Below are 17,049 nucleotides of genomic sequence, written 5' to 3'. Positions count from 1 at the left end.
TTCCAGACCTTATTCTTGATTGATAACTACAGAGGAATTCAGTCTGGGAGGGGGAGCTCACTGGACTTTGGGAATGCCATATAGACTCAGAGGCCTAACATCATTCAGTGCAGTCATTGAGTCAGGTGTTTTCAATATGAGTTATGTCTGCATATAATTCACATGAAATTATATCAATAACCACATTCTTTAAGTCCCAATTACAGTGGGAAGTATGGAAGCTGAAGTGATGGCTAATCACTATTAAAAGTGAAATTACATTAAATTGCTCAAAGTAGAAAGGGAAAGAAATAAAGAATTTTAAAATGGGATTGTATTTTTTTAGGTCTTTCCAGTATTATTATAAAATGTACTGCATAAATTGCTCACAGTTGTAGCAAAACTAATCATCATTACTGATGGATGCTAATCTGTGTTCGTTTGGCTGCACCTTGAGGTTATGCTAGCTCATATTATCCATTTTACTTTATAAGCAAAGACCATACGGAGAAAAACCAACCCACATGCAAGACAACTTTGTCTTTGTCCTTCATACTTTACTAAATGGTACCAAAGGCTTTGAAATCATGTACCTTTGCAGGCCATAGAGACCCACCTAATTCGCAAATCAAGCGGGGGGCTGACATACATTGCTGAGTGGAAGGGAGGACTGCTTGAACACAAGATGGGACATCTCACTTGTTTTGCTGGAGGCATGTTTGCTCTTGGAGCCGACGGAGCACCTAATGACAAGACGGGCCATCACATCGAGCTTGGTGCTGAAATAGCAAGGACTTGCCATGAATCCTATGATCGTACAAGTAAGTACTGTATTGCAGAGTTTTGACTTTCTGAAGGCAGCCACCAGTAATTTCGCATAATGCCGAATGAAAGTTGGATGATGGTGAGAACTCTTCATCCTTTCTGAGCAAATGCTGCTTTGCTATAAGAGCAACTTTAAGAATGGCTGCTCTGTTTTAGAAATAATTTCTCTGCACCTGAATCGTATCTATTCACTCTAGTAATTAACATGACAGCTTTTTTTTTTTCAGTTTGCCAATTTCTGTATAGCCAAAAACAAATAAGAGAGGGAGCTTGCTCATTTATGCATCAGTATAGCTATTAATCATGTTTTATGCGCAACAAATTATTTTATTCTCTGTTTTGTTGGTACCGTGCTGCAAACAATAGAATTGCACAAAGAAAGTGAATTTCTGTGCAGGAAATGTCTTTGGATTCTTTCATTTTCTTATAAAAATAACCCTGGCAGCATTTCAGGTCCCAGAGTGTATTCCAGTTTGATACAGAAAAGTAAATATCCTCGTCTTTTAAGCAAAATTTCACATTTTGCTAGTTATATGATCTCTTCCAGAATGCAAATGTTAGCATCACTGTTCAAACTGGAACTGCTGTTTAAGGCATTGGTGAAGAACAGCTTTCTCGTACTCTGAATTATTTACAAAATATTAAAAACAGGAGGTGCTGCAGTATTTTTCAGAAATTATATACCTTTTGGTTAACCTAACTTTGTGCTACATGAAAAGATAGTTGATTTGGTAGGTTACATAATTTGAAACCTTTTTTTAATGCCTTTATTTTAGCATGTGTTTTTTATATTGACTAGGCATGAAACTGGGACCAGAAGCCTTCAGATTTGATGGTGGTGTTGAGGCTATTGCTACAAGACAAAATGAAAAATACTACATCCTACGACCAGAAGTCATAGAAACCTACATGTACATGTGGCGGCTCACTCATGACCCAAAGTACAGGCAGTGGGGATGGGAAGCTGTAGAGGTAATGTTCTGTTGGACTTTTTTCTTTTTAAATCCTAGTATCTTGTGAAGTGAGCTATTGAATGATATCTGAATATTGTTTAGCAGTTGGAGAGTAAATATTTGTCAGTAATATCAACTCAAATTTCCAGAGATTCGTTTAGTAAATAGATGAACTAAGATCATTCTGACAAGCCAAATACTGCTGGTATTATATTTTCGAAAAACACCTTGTGTTTTCTCCTTCTTAAATACTTCTCAGATCAGGGTCATATTTGGATGTACTGCTCATGATGTTGAGTATTGCTGCATGTGAATGGAAAGTGCAAACGTGTGTTAAATTTGAGCCTTGGACATGGAAATAAGTTTTATGAAGTGTATTTTCAACAGTAATTGTACGAAAGTGATTTTAATTAAGGTGATGGAGGCCAAGATGACGTACTAGATAGTATCAAACATTTAAAAAATGGGTCACTTTCAAAAAGAATAGGTCAACTGGACTGAGCTGCATTAGTAGTAACAATCTCTTCTAGATTTAAATTTCTGTGTCCCACTACCCTTTGAGCTCCAAGCAGTCATTCCAACCTAGCTATCTGTGTTTGTCTAGCACAAGCCTTCCAAGTGGGCAGCTAGTCTATACTGCAAAAATTGTCTTGCCAAATCCATTGTTTCCCTTATTTCAGTGGTTAATCGCTTTTACTGTTAGAGATGAGAGCCTTTGGATTTACCATGTTTCATCCTCCAGGTGTGGGTCCTTATTACACTTGTAGACTTCAGTTATTTTCTCCTCACGTTGACATTGCCCTTGCTAAATTATCTGCCTTTCACTCTTCCTTTGGAATTTCTAAGCAGACTGAGATCTTATAGGAGATACACGAAGCTGAAGAACATTATTTTTGTGGCTCTGTATACTTAAGAAAAATGGAAAAGAAAAAAAATAATCAGACAAAACTCTGTGCAGTATTTTGTTCACAGTGACCTCTCCTTTGCAGAGTTATTGCCTTCCAGGATTTCAAAAACATCCTGTTTGTCAGTTTGCCCAACACCTCTTGTTTCTAGGAGTGCACGATTATAACTTTCTTGGATGGGCCTACAGCACTACTTGCAGAAGTTTGCTCTATACTAACGGAAGGACATGTAGACACGTGTCATGTAATTTCTCATTCCTGAGGGACCCTAGCAGAGAGCTGTTCCTGGGTTATGACTCCATATACCTGGCTGCGACATAGTACCAAGTTACCTGTCTCCCTCAACAGCAACCAAGATCTGTAATTGTATTCAATATTCAGTGTGTGAGATATTGCACTTATCTCAAATGTTGTGCAAATGTTGTTCAGTGTTGTGAAAAAAGTGTTTCAAGTTTGGTAATTAGATATTCTTGAAGAATTAAATTTATGGTAAAATCTGCTTTCCATAAAAGAATAGCTGCCAGCAGTAACTATAGTTTACTCTCTAACTCCTCCTTGTTTGAATATTCACAGCAATTCCATATCTGCAGTCAACACTACATTCAGCTAGGTAGACTGTAGTTATTTAGGAGATTTTATTTCCCTCCCTCAGGTGTTGCGTCTATCGGCCCTGAAGCAATATGCTTCTGAGTTAATGATTCCAAAGCAATTTTTTTTTTTTTTAAAAGCCTCTAATTTAGAGTGCTTTTCCCTTACTTTCTTCTTTGCTAACACCACTCATAGGCACAGATTTTACTACTGGAATCTTCCCAGGCAGATTTTAATTGCCATATTTACAATGGCTGTTTATGGAAGTCATCCCACCAGGCTTCAGCAATGCCAAGTGTTCCTTCTCGAGGAGATGGTTTTCCTGACTCATTGTTGCTGCCCACACTGATAACATTGTTATAAACAATTGAAATTGTTTTCTTTATTATTATTCTTACCCTGTTGGTTCAGTGTGTGTTTATTTCAAGTTTGTACGTTCGTTTACCTTCTTAGTGCTCCCCATGTGTTCCTTGTTTAACATGCTTGTGGTTACTCTGCTCTGGCTCTATCATAGTGGGTTAAAGCCCATGTGTGGAAGATGCAGCTGATCCCATTCTGTACAGACCCATCTTCCACTGTCCTGCTGTGCAGTTGTGTGTTTTACAAAAACAAATCTTACAGCTTCACACAAGTTATACAGTCAGTTGAAGGTTTCAAATCTTTTTTCTTTTTTTTCACTTCTTCCTTGATGTTTATAGCCCATACAGCTCCACCTGATACTGTATTTTTTGTTCCACATGTGTCATGATAGCTTACCATAACTATTTCATAAATTCTGCTCCATCTTGCACCAGAAAGCACATCACCCTTTTGCACTGACTACGCAACACCTATTGCACAAAGGGGAAGCTGAGATTGAAACAAGAAAAAAAGAGAGAACGATCAGACCAGTTGTTGTTGCCCAAAAAAGTTGTTTTCCAGGTGTTTCATGTCCATTTTCAACTCATGACACTGGCCATAAGAACTCATTAGGTTTGTTTCCCAGCGCCCTTGTTATAGAAAAGGAGGCTGTTCTATAGGTCATGACTTCTAAACTTTCCAACAAGCCCATTAATTCTTTCTCTAACTTTTATAGACTAAAACCATGCTCTAGCCTCTCCATTTTTTCTTTGGAAACTTGCTTTGCTGCTTTAATTTGAGTCCAAGATCATTCTGTATGTACTTCAGCAGCTGGAGAAAATGCAGTTATGACCAACAGCAATATCCACTGTTACTGAGTCAGAAAGGTTTTATCTCCTTAGCTCTTGCAAGTCTCCCTTTCTGCATTATAAATGCGGCACATATTTTGAATTCACAGCATTTCCTTTGTTTTTTCCCTTTATGATACTTTGAGACTGTCAGCCAATTTTCACTCTGCTTGATGTTTTCCATTATTCTAGCATAACTGATCTTAGCCACCCTCATTTTCTGAGAACTACTAATTTAAAATGTGTTTGATTGTTTCTTGCCACCCACCACTACCCCACTGTCAATGTGAACATCACTGTACTCTGAAACTGCAGGTATGGGCACAAAAGGCCAGCGCTGCCAGCAAAAGGAGGGTGACAACCAAGAGCCCTTTTATCATGCTAAGGCCCATGCGAACGTCCTGTTCCTTTAGTTAAGTGGAAAGTAGCTTTGAGGGGTGAGATGCTTCACTTTTGCATCAAGTAGATACCACCAGATGGCTAACATGGTGCAAGTTAACCTCTTAGTTTCCATCATAGCAGTGTGTTCAGGTACCTATATGGTATCTCCCTAGAATGAATTCATAAAGAAGGCTCTAACTACATGTTAGAGCACATAAACCCCAAATGCAATTTGCTTTTATTTTACCTCACCCTGTTTAGAATGCAGATGTTTCCTTGAATAATAGCCTTATCCTTCAAGTTCAAGTTCTCCTTCTGCTGTGCCTTGGAAAACATAATCTTGTGTTTGACATTGAAAATCCAGACACAGATTCAGCATTTTGAATTCATTGCAGGTTGAAGCAGACAAGAGAGAAGGAGTACCAGCCAGGGGAAATTACTTGTTTAAACTTAAGTATATTTGTCACTTAGTAAAAGTGTCCAGGAAAATTAAAGAACCTAAAGACACATAAGAAAAGACAAATAGGCCTGTTATATTTTAAAGGATCTCTCCTGGAGAAAAATCCCTTTTAAATATACAATAGGCAGCTTACTCTCCAGTGAAAACTATGGAGAGCCTGACATGCAAGCTAAATATATGCAGATAGCTACAGGGACTCCAGCAAAAACAAGGACGTTTAGGATATCTACTCACTGCAAAACACAGCTCTTGAACAGCCTTTAGAGCAGGTGGAGGTGATGAATACCTCAGTAATTATTAGTGACTTTTAGTCCCATCTCTCATCAGAAAATGCTTATTCTGCCTGTTTGCTTGTTTTAGACATATCTTCTGCCTTTTCATAGCTTTTTGCTGTATGTGGTTTGAAATGCAGCATCTTTCCATAAATGAAATCTACGCATCCTGTAATCACGTCAGTGATATTTGTAATAACTTCAGAAATGGAGTAACTAGTTGTCTTCCATCTCTCCATCGAGGGTTTGATAAAGCTCCAGGTAGTTCTGCCTGGAAGTTGTGTCTCCACAGCAAGCACAGTGTTTCAGAGTCCTAAGTAAATGTAGTAATCTGTCGTGCTTACCGTCATTTTCATTGTGAGAAGTTAAGGGCTAAAGAGCATTTTCTGGATTTGTTTTTGAATAATGAGGTTTTTAAAATGTAATCATCTTAGATTCTCTTCACTCCTTTATTATACTGCATGATACCAGAGAGTTATTATAAAACAGAATAAGAAAAATGAAGAGGCTAAGAATACTTTCGACCTTGTTAAATAGGTCAATTATAAAGAAAAAAGATGAATGAATATTTTTAAACAAAGCAGTGATAAGAGAACTAATATTCAAATATGGGATAGCAGTCTACTTAAAGAAGTTATGGGTCATAGGTTATAGGCATATAGGTACCACCTTTCTAATGCAAACACTTGTCTAAAATAATGAAAAGCAGCAAAGTTTAATAAATAGTATAACAGTATATACCTTCTACACTTCCAGCACCTGGTACATGTTTTTTGCCCTTCTGTATACATCCTTCATCTGATCTTTTTTCTGTGTCGAAATTAGCTGATCATACAGAACATTCCTGTAGGCAGAAAAAAAAATTATATTTTTAGGTGATCCATGTCCTCCTTTTTATTGTAAAATAGGAATCAATCATCTGTTTTACACCATTTTGGAAACTAGTTAAAGAAAAACACATTCTTACATCTAAAATATGTTGTGTTAAGTCCAGCCACATACTAGCTTTCTGTCTACTCCTGTGTAACAGACAAAGCTTTTTCAGAAAGGTATCTCAGAAAAATAGTGCCTACTGCAGAAAAGAAATTCAGTCACAGCCCAATATCAGAGGTTTCCCATTGCAAAAGGAAATAATTGCAGAAAGAAACCAAACAACTTACATAGAAAATGGAGAGCTGCCTTTCCTTTTTCAAAGCGACTTACAGGAGGTAAGCAAAAGACTGACCTTTATCACACTATTCAATTCTATTACAATAATTTTTGAGCACTGAACTATGACCAAGACAGGTATATGTGAGACGATCTCTGAAGGTAAGCCTGCGAGAGAGAGGCCATTGTTATTCCTATTAAAAAGGGGAAAAAGAAAATAAGTGAAAATCCATATATTTTTACATCCATATATCTTCACATCTATATATCTTCCCTTCTGAAAACTGTTTTATGTACACTTTTATTAATTTATCATTTTGCTTCTCTTCCTAAATGTAACATTAGACATGTATGCTTATTTCTTTGTAAAAAGAGTTTTCTATCTGCAGCATTATCTAGTTTTCATTTCTTTATGAAAACATTTGTGACTTTTTTTTTTGCCAGTTTTATTGTCAAATAAAGAAAAACTGATTATTCATTTTGTTAATCCCACTGGTGGGTTTGGGTTTTTTTGTCCCCCCTCTGCAGGCACTGGAAAAACATTGCAGAGTAGACGGTGGCTATTCTGGCATTAGAGATGTTTATAACAATCAGGAAAGCCATGATGATGTGCAGCAAAGTTTCTTCCTCTCAGAGACACTCAAGTAAGTTAAGAAAGTTGACTGTCATTAATATGAATACATACATTAATATGTATCATCTTTACGGATAAGTATTTATCATTAGTACTCTTGACATTCATGTAACAAAATCTAACTGAAATAGTAGAGCTTTTCTTAGGTGATGGGAAGCCAAATTGCTTTTTTTTTCCCCCCTTGTATATCAATAAATTAAATTCTATGACTTCTGGAAGTTATCTTTACATCTGATAAAGGTACTTGTTGAGAAATTACATCTCCTAGCTTTGATAGGATCTAATTATATATGCCAACACTAGTGAAACAAATTGAGTAGACAGAAGACTTACCTGTACAATTTTCACTGTAAAACAACAGACAAAGAAAAAGGAAGTCAACTTGCATGGTAAGCTCGCACAGCCTGTTAAGAGGAAAACCAAAACCTTTCATTATCTATCACCATCTTCTAAGGTTTTAATGAAACAAAAGTTTTGTCTTGGTCTCTTCACTTTTTTTTGCTGTGCAAGAGAAAGTTGCAAAGACCAGAAAGAAGCAATCATGCCATTGCAACAGAAAGTGTAATACTTAAGTAAATGAAATATCATAAATATATTTATGTACATCCTGGGGGGTTTTTTTTTTGTTTTTTTGTTTGGGTTTTTTTTTCGAGATAGCGCACTGTCTCTACTATACCTTTTAAATTGGCCTATCAAAATTAGACCAAGGAAAGCCTTCCGGGAAGGATGGTGATTGAGAAAAAATAAAATTTAGTTTGCTAAGCGGACTTTCATTTCTAAGCAGAACTTCAGTAATCATGCTATGGTAGCTACTACCCTCTATCCAGACAAGAAACAAAATGTTGAATTTATTTATTGTTTACTGCTGGTTTTAATGGACCCTATCTTAGTAGATGACTGCCCAAGTTTCTGCTGTAGTGTTGATTTTCTTCCTTAAAAATCCTAAGCCACAGGCTGCTCTCAGAAGACAGGATTGGACTACAGTATTCTCATTCCGATACCCTGATATATGTGGGCATTCAGGAGGAAAAAAAATACTATGGTTGTATATTGTCAAAAAATACTTGTAATCAAATTACCAAGGATGAAATGGAAGTGAACTGATATTTAACCTTGATAGCCTAAACGTCTTTGTCCTCTATCAGGATCGAGGCGTTCTTTTGTTGGTCTCCAGTTGCTATTGCCCTTGAGTCCAATCTGAGTTGAGTAGTCCTGAAGCTGCGTGCTTGCTAACCATTGTGATGCTGGGACGTACTGGTGTTTTGTGTTTGGTCAGCTGTTTCCATTGATGCGTTCATCTAGGGAAACCAAGTATTATGTTTTCCTGAAAAACTATTGTAGTTTCACTTCCCTGATGTGGTCACATTTCCTGCTTTTTTTCCTTGCCAGGTACTTGTATTTGCTGTTTTCTGAAGATGATCTTCTTCCATTTGAACACTGGGTCTTCAACACAGAGGCTCATCCTCTCCCTATTCTTCACAAAGACGATAGGAGTAAAGAAGAAAACCAGAAATAGATGAAGATTAAGTTATACTTTGTTTCATTCCTTATGTTTCTTTCCAGGACTTGGGCACATGATTTCATTTTAAATTCCTGAGTTAAATTTTTAAATCAAGTGTTTTGCAGTCTGTTTTCTTTAATGGTAAATATTTATGAATGGACACCAACTGATTATGATAAAAATTCATTCCTTTTATCCAGCTGAACCACATCTTAGAAGAGAAATAGGACATCTCTCCAGATTTTGTTAGGCTGCAGTGTCATCTTGGCCAAAATAAGCGGAGGGTCTGCATGTTAATTGTTTCCTGTTATGCTTTTAATTTGACTGCAAAATCCTTTTCTCCTCTGTGAGGAGATGTCTGCTTTAAGCTGTAATATTTTGCCATGTTGCAAAAAGCCATATTGAATTAAGTATAAAGAGCTTTTTTCTTTTTTTTTTGTTCTATGTTTGTTTTGTGTGTCATCGAAGACAAATCTTGTGACTGTGACAGCCTCTTCTTATGCGGGTCTATCATTACTTGGTAAAGTATCTGATGTATTTCATTGCCAATGAAGTCTACATAGGAATATTTTCATCTCATGCAGACACAACTCTGAAATGGCAGTATACGTTGAAGTTAGTCTGAACTTAGTTTTTATAACTTTAGCACATCAGGTAGCAGACCTTAGTTTTTCAGGTTTTGATTAGAATATCGTAATAGAGTACATTGTTTCCTCTCTTTTCTAAGTGGTGTTATTCTCATGTCTTTAGTCAGGCTAATACGGAGTAAAATAAGATAGTCATTTCATATTAAGAGGGAGTCTTACCTTCTTTGTATATTTAGTCCAGTAGCTTTCATTTGGTTGGATGGTAAAAAGACGAAAAAATACTCAATGATATTTTCCTGGAAGCTGAGAATTATACCAGAGACGATTTGTTTGGTTTTCTGGGACTTTTCTCAAACATTCAGATAGGTTCAGACTTGACAGCTTATTGTGACAAAGCAATTTAATGTATCTACATGAATAAAATTAGATGTTCAGATGCCTTGAAGGAAATTTGTCTTTTAAAAGAAGATAATCATTCAGAGAGGAAATTAATTATTCAGTGTTGAACTAAAACTTTCCGAAAGCACCAAGTCTGTCTTTTCTAAGTGACAGAAATGCAGTGTGCTTACACTTATTCCCTAGATTAGAGGCCTGGTTTACTGAGAAAGTTAACAGCTTTGCCAAAAATGTTTTACTTTGTAGCATCACCAAAGGGAAAAAAATAGGCACAATTCATTTCTGTTTCTGCTTAAGTGTAGTTTGGAGTGGTTTACATGATTATTAAGTCTACCTATGTTTTCATTTAATTTGAGTAGTGTAGAACACCTGACTTCCTGTTCCTAAAAGCACATTATTCACCAAATTAACTGCAGCAAAACAAATATAGTTCTGAAGAGTAATCTTCTTTAAAGGTATTCAGTAAGATAGCTCACATGTCCAGCATAGGTAACCACAGCTGAGGAAGCACATTTGTTTAGGCATTACGGAGTACATTTTTTCTACACTGCTAGAGGTCTGCGATGTAGTTTTTCTTAGGTAGAAGCCAAGAGCAAAAATAATGGATTACATTTTGTGAATGGGTCAGCCTCCAGCTGCTAAAAACTTGATGCTCTGGAGCCTGTAAAGACAGCACTGCCTCTCTGCTTCCCCTGCAGACAGAGAAGATGGCACATGCCACATGAGTAGCCAAAGACATTTATGTAGGGAGCAAGGCAAGAGGATCTTCAGTGATGCTGGTCCTTCCATGTGCGTTCGTGCATGGAAGGTAGTAGGGGGGTACCCTGCTGAGCCTGAGCAACCCAGGGCTGGGAGAAGGGATACAGATGTGTGTGCATCTGCCTCAGATAAAGCCTGCTTACATGGAACCTGGTGCATTGAGTCAAGACTTTCTGGTTTACTGATTTTTTTTTAATTATTATTAATTATTATTTTCTTTTTTAAAAGTATGAATTCCCTCATGTCACAGTAACAGTTTTCTGAAGCTGACAAAGAAAGGATTAAGTCTTGACTCTGTTGAAAAGCAGAATTCCTGCTGATTGTGATACCCCAGAATTTGTATCGTTGGAGGACTATAATATTTCATTGCATTTCTTCAGAAACAGTATTTATAAGGGGGCTTTTTTTTTTCCCCTCAAGTACCACAGAGAAATTATAGCTATGGAATAAAAACAAAAATTCTCTTCCCACTTTAACCAAAAAGTAATAAAAATTACTTTTGTCTTAGATATCTTTACTGGGTCACCTGCTGCTGCCTACCACATGGTTGTGCATGTGCTGCTATAAGGCCTCATATCAGTTAAATAACTACAGTAGCTCAGACAAAAACAGTCTTTGAAAAATGTTTTGTAAGCCTCTTTTTACATGGTTTTCTTAACCACAGTATGCTTCCCCCAAGTGCGTCTAGTGATCTTGCCTTTACTTAACAAGCTGAAGAGAAACAATGGAGAACCAGATAGCTCTTCTTGTTTCAAAAAGCAGGCTACACACACATATCTCTTGTATGCTTTGGGTCCTATGTACTTAAATATAAACTTCATGACTGTTTCCTTCTAAGACACACATTTAGTATGAATATTTTTATTTTTTTTACTTTGGGAGTTACAATGATTTGAAGGAGCACAAATTTGATGTGACTGGTATTGGTATTCAGGTTGTATGTACAAAATGCACTATACTGTACTTTTTGTAAACTAATGTAAGTAGACGAGAAGATTGTACAACGTGTAGATCTGCCAACTGTAAGAAAAAAAAACCTTTTCATAAACTGAGAATATATTGATTTTTCTTCCTTTTTTTTTTTTTTTTTTTAAATAACCCTAAAGCACCAAAGTTAGAGCAGTCATTTTGAACCAGTCAGTACCCACCACTGCTTGTTAGATTGCTGAGATAACATGCATTTTATTTCCCATTCACTTAACTGGCTGCATGGAAGTGGCTAGTGGTAGTCACTTTGTGTTCCCAGTCCTTCATAAGAGCAAAAGAAATTGCTTTATTGTTGGAGGAGGAGGCATTATCTCTGCATAAACACACTGCCTATACTTTTTCCATTTCTTTGTAGGATAATAATGCATTTAAATCTGCATATGTTAAGTCCTAAGAGGTAAATCACTTTAAATGGCAACCACATTGTTTCATGGGGAAAATGTTTTAATTGTTTGTGAGATAAGTATTGCATATGTATTGGTTGTACACAGATTTTTGCAATGCCCAATGGCTCACTGTTTCTATGGTGACTTCATCATACATATTATCCATTTCTATCATGCATTTAAATTGGTTTTGATTTGTACATAGTCCATTTAGTATTTTCATCTTTATAATATAAAATGAAATTATGGAATACATAATAGATCAAGATGCTTAATTTTTAAGAACTTATATTTGTAAAAATTTCTCTATTGTGAATAAAGTCTTTTAATATATCTGCTCAACTTGTTATAATTTTTCCTAAGTCTGTTGCAGAAGTAGCTACAGGAATCTGCTGTGTAGTCTGGTTTGGCTGCTATACTCATGATTTTTTGTCAGCAGATTGGTTTGATACAAATTAGTACTCTGTGTATTGTTAATTAACGTTAGTATATAGAACTGCTACCACAGGAATAAATTTCTATAAAATTTTGTCAATAAAATTCATCCTACCAAATGTATTTTGGTAGAAAGTGAGCTTACTAATGAGAATCGGGAAGCTGGGAAGTCGGAGGTGGCGGGCAGTAAGCACAGTGAAGGTTGGTCGCTCCAATTCACGTTCTGCACAATACAAGCAGGCTTCAGCTAAACACTGCTTCGGAGCAAACACCGGCGTGGAGATGACAAGGCTGTCACCGTGCCCAGCATTACGTGATCATGTAGCGAGATGCTGTTAGCCCATGCTCCAGAGGGAAGAGGCACAGTTGTCATAGGAACTGTAACTGTATTTTGTGTTGGAAGGACATTAAGATCTCCAATCTAAATATTGAAATACTGCTACACCTCATAGATAACCTTGTTTCCTCTGTTTAGTAGAAAGCCTCATCCAAAGAGGATAGTGAAATAAACTGCTATGATTTTACAGAACAGTCTCAGTAGTATCAATTTCTGTCAAAGGACTTAACTTAGACCTGCTTAAGTCAGTTTTGAGGGTAGCTCTTGGATCTGCTGTCTCATTTTTCCAGCCTGTGTGCAGCTACACAGTGCAATCCTTGGGGTAGTCAGCAGGCAGTCCCCTCCTGTAGCTGGCTCCAGGACCGCGCAAACTGCTACTACACAAGTTAAACATGAACTAATGCAAACCTTACTGCAGATCCTTATTCATAAGAGCTGTAAATACAAGCCTGGGGTAGAATATCAACCAATTTGGTCTCTTAATTGGATGCTTGGTATGTTTGTTTTCTGTAGAGGAAAAAGGAACTAGGACCGAATTGACAATTAGGCAAGACGAACAGGATTTGCCCCACCATCTGCACTGCCCTTCGGCCTTCTCTACCACAAGAGGAGCTCAGCACTCATATGACAGCATCTGCTATGGAAACAGCCCTTCATCTGATCCGCCTTAATCTTGGGATTAGTCTGTCCTGGTTGATCAAAAATGCAGGAAGAAAGATTATGCATCAAAAAGCAGTCTGCCAAACCCAGGAAACGGTCACCGAGACTCAGAGTTCCTGCCTGAATACTGCAAGGAGAGATAAAACACAGGGCTTTGCTCTCTCTTGGTTTTATGCATTTATGCATGCACAAAGTGGTGGATAGAGCGAGTCACACAGCTGCAGAATCCTGTTAGACCCCAGCAGGCTGTAAGCATTCAACAGTACCTCCAAAGCCAGTTGTTTGACCCTCAGTTCTCAGGTATCTGCTCTTCTATCTGTACCAGCTCATGCTCACCCTGTAATTGAAATCACCATAATCAACTGTCTCTTTGGAAGCCCCTCTCAAACTGACATTTTACAGGACGTTAAGGACCCCTCTCATTAGTAATGTTTTATCCCTTCACCTCAATTGTGTATTGCTTTCACACCATCAGAGTAGCACAGAACTACTATTAGGCTTGAGCACCTCAAGTTAAAAAAAAAAATTAGTAAAATTGTCAGTGTGACTTTATTATACTGTCACATTCTGGCCATTGATTCATCTGCCGAGGAGCATCACCCTATGACAAGGGACTTGCTAGGACTTGGGCAGCTGAGAGAGGCACTATGGTTGGCTACTCACATGACAGAAGAGCCCAAATTTAGTTATTTCAGCCACGGGGGTAGTTAAAGGATTCTGATGCTGCAAATAGCAATCCTACAGTAACAGTAGGTTATGTGATTTTTAAAAAGGTCATCAGCACATATCCAAAGGAACACACAGACAATGGCATACTGAGACACTACGTATTACTCTGTCCCAGCTACTCCCAGACCTATGGGAGTCAGCCCATCAAAGGCCCATCTCCCCATTCCCAGAGGAGCACAGGCACGTGGGAACCCAAGTGAAGAATACAGATGAAAGGACCACCTGTCCCAGGTGAGCCTCAGCCCTGGTGCCCAGGTGTCCACCCATGAGGATGAGTCAACAGGAGCACATCTCCAGAGCAACTTTTTTTTTTTCCTCTGGAACATTGCCAAGAAATATGCAGGGAAAAAGCATTTTGGCATTGCACGAGACTTATGGGATGTTTAGAGGAGGCAAAGGTAGGCAAAGCAAGGCATACAGGTTGATTCCTCTATTCTACCATCCTTGGGAATTAAGGCACTTGCGTGCATCACTGGCCACATGCATACGTATGTGCATGTGCCCACTAGGAATACATGCTAAGCCCTGTTGCTGGCTGGACCCAGGGCACGGCGCTGTGGCAGCCTCACCGTTGCCAAGCTGCTAGATTCAGCTGCCCCAACACGGCATGGTCCAGCAGCTACAGATAAAGACAAGGCTTTGAGAGTGCCTGTGCATTGGGCAGCTATGTCACTGGTTGACCTAGGCTGGTTTGAACTTTGTTTACTAAACTACATGGTCAAAGTTTTTCAGCTTTCTTGCACTGCTGTAAAATTTCAGTTGTGATTCTGCTGCTCTTACCCAACACTTCAGATGTTATAATCCATCTTTTATCTCTAGCTGGAAGCTACTACTAACCTCTACCTGCTAAATATTTGCTATTTAATAACCAGCACATTTCCTCCGAAACAACTTTCTATATTGATGCTTGTTCCTGGAGGAACCTCAGTTGTGTGAAGCATTTCTGTGCTGCAGTCCTACTTATTGTAATTCAGCGCTTTACACTTGCTGCTGAGCGTGCCTCCACTTCCCCCCGAGTACCTCAGGTCCCTCCAGGCCCTCTCAAAGGTGGAGGCTGTTATCCTGGAGTTGCATTCTCAGAGCTCACTCCTCTGCCGCTGCTTGAATTTTACAAGTCACTGCTGCTTGCCCCTAGCATGTTAAATCTCTCAACTTTAAAAAAAACAACTCAGAAGAAAAGGAGGCTCATAACCTCACTGCTTTCACATCTGCTGTGTCCAATTGTATATTCAACCCCATGGGAAAAATCGTTGCTATGTACTGTGAAGAGCTATATCCATAAGCTTCATCCCGCTCCCTCAATTTGCAATTGAAAATATTACAATGCTCTATTTCAAAAGTACAGTGCAAAGAATTGTATAGCAGGGGGACAAAGTAAGGGATGAGCAAAACTATACCAAACACTGTATTTACAAAAGGTTTTATTATAGTTTGATTATCTTTTCGCTAAAACCAAACGTTCAGCCACAGTTGCTTTCTATTCTATTTGCTTCTGGGTTTGATGTAATTCACAGCTTCTCTTAAATGTGGTTCAAATTCTTTTCCTCAGACATTTGCATTTAGCTTTCCAGTGGTAACAACCAGCCATAAGCACTCCATGTTTAAAAAAAACCCACCACAAACCACAAAACAAACAAAACAAAAAACCCAACAAACAACAACAACAAAAAAACAATGAAAAAGCCCACAGCAAAACTTTATGTTACTTTAAATATTGAGCTACAATTCCATGATACATATGTAAGCAGAAACAGAACTTACTTTAAAAACATATTTTTCATGCGCTGTTCCAATCATTACAGTTTATACAGCACCTTCTAATCTACAGCTGCACAAGTTTTGGGATTTGTCTCAGCCATCCTCAAAGATACCACCCAGAGCTAACAAGGGCAGCAGCAGCGAATTAATTCTACAGCACTCCATAGCCATTCTGGGCAGGAGCTGACAAACACCAGAGCGCAGGAGAAACCCGGAAAAAGCAAAACATAACGGCTTAAAATATCACAAAGAGAGCCTATCGTACAGACACGTTTACTATGCCCCCTGGAAGGGCAGAGAGACCCAAACATAGGCCGTGTTCCTCAGCGCGGGTGCCCCCACAGTCCTGCTGCCCACCCTCATGCCACTACGGCGTGGCACAGCGGCGGCTGGGCGCTGCCACCCAACACCTTTGGGCATACCACAACGGCGGTGCCCCGGAAGCCTCTGCTCCCAGCCCCCTGCTTGTAATCCAGCGGAACGCCGACTCTAATGACTCAGATTTTTAACCCAGAATCACAGAGGTTTCGATCACTTCCAAACCTTCCCTGATGAATTTAAGGCTGTGGCACCTTCTAGTCAATGAGTGGCTTCTACTCTGTCCAATAAACTGAAGCCAACTGAGCCATGTAACACAAGTCATAAGGAAAAATCCTCCAGTCCCTGCTGCTACATGAAAAACTGAGGGAAGTAGATTTGCTAATTGTGAGAAGCCATAGTTCTTTGCAGACACACCAATTTCAATGCACCTTTCAGTTACAGAAGTTTTTCCTACCCCCTCTTGTCATCTGCTGACCAGAAATGCCGTCCAGACAGCCACAGGCTCAGGTACTCACTCAGGCAGATGCAGATCAAGTGTCTGGTCCAATCTGCAGAGAGCCCCAAACCCCATCCTATGAGGTTGCTGAGCTGTCCGTCCCCACACAGACACCTCCTCAGTCCCACTGATGTATTGGAACAGGACCCGGCAAGAGGAGCAAGGCCTTTGGAAGTGCTCAGCTGCACCAGAGCCAGGTGTCACTCACAGCCTCTCAGCCAAGGGCTGCCAGCACCATACAGAAAGCAAGAGTACTGCAATGGCTCGTCTCCTGCTGGAGTCCAGTGATTTCTCCAGGAACTCTGCAGCCCAAGAAAGATTGCTGCTTTATTTTGTTTCAATACTTTAAGCAGCAAAATTGCCA

General features: G+C 38.8%; 1 protein-coding gene across 1 annotated transcript in view; it reads left to right on the top strand.

Annotated features, from left to right (window-relative positions):
* The window catches only part of MAN1A1 (mannosidase alpha class 1A member 1), a 152,941-nt gene extending 141,276 nt beyond the window's left edge, over positions 1 to 11,665 (top strand). Inside the window, exons 9-12 of the mRNA XM_054819566.1 lie at positions 581 to 800; positions 1,604 to 1,776; positions 7,228 to 7,343; positions 8,723 to 11,665. Coding sequence (XP_054675541.1) covers positions 581 to 800; positions 1,604 to 1,776; positions 7,228 to 7,343; positions 8,723 to 8,849 — 636 coding nt within the window. The 3' untranslated portion in view covers positions 8,850 to 11,665. The remainder of the gene's footprint in view (positions 1 to 580; positions 801 to 1,603; positions 1,777 to 7,227; positions 7,344 to 8,722) is intronic.
* Positions 11,666 to 17,049: the final 5,384 nt, after the last annotated feature.

This window comes from Grus americana, chromosome 3 (genome assembly GCF_028858705.1).
Source record: "Grus americana isolate bGruAme1 chromosome 3, bGruAme1.mat, whole genome shotgun sequence".
Lineage (NCBI taxonomy): Eukaryota > Metazoa > Chordata > Aves > Gruiformes > Gruidae > Grus > Grus americana.
Note: the sequence above shows the minus strand (reverse complement) of the source record. Positions and strands in the feature narration are given on the sequence as shown.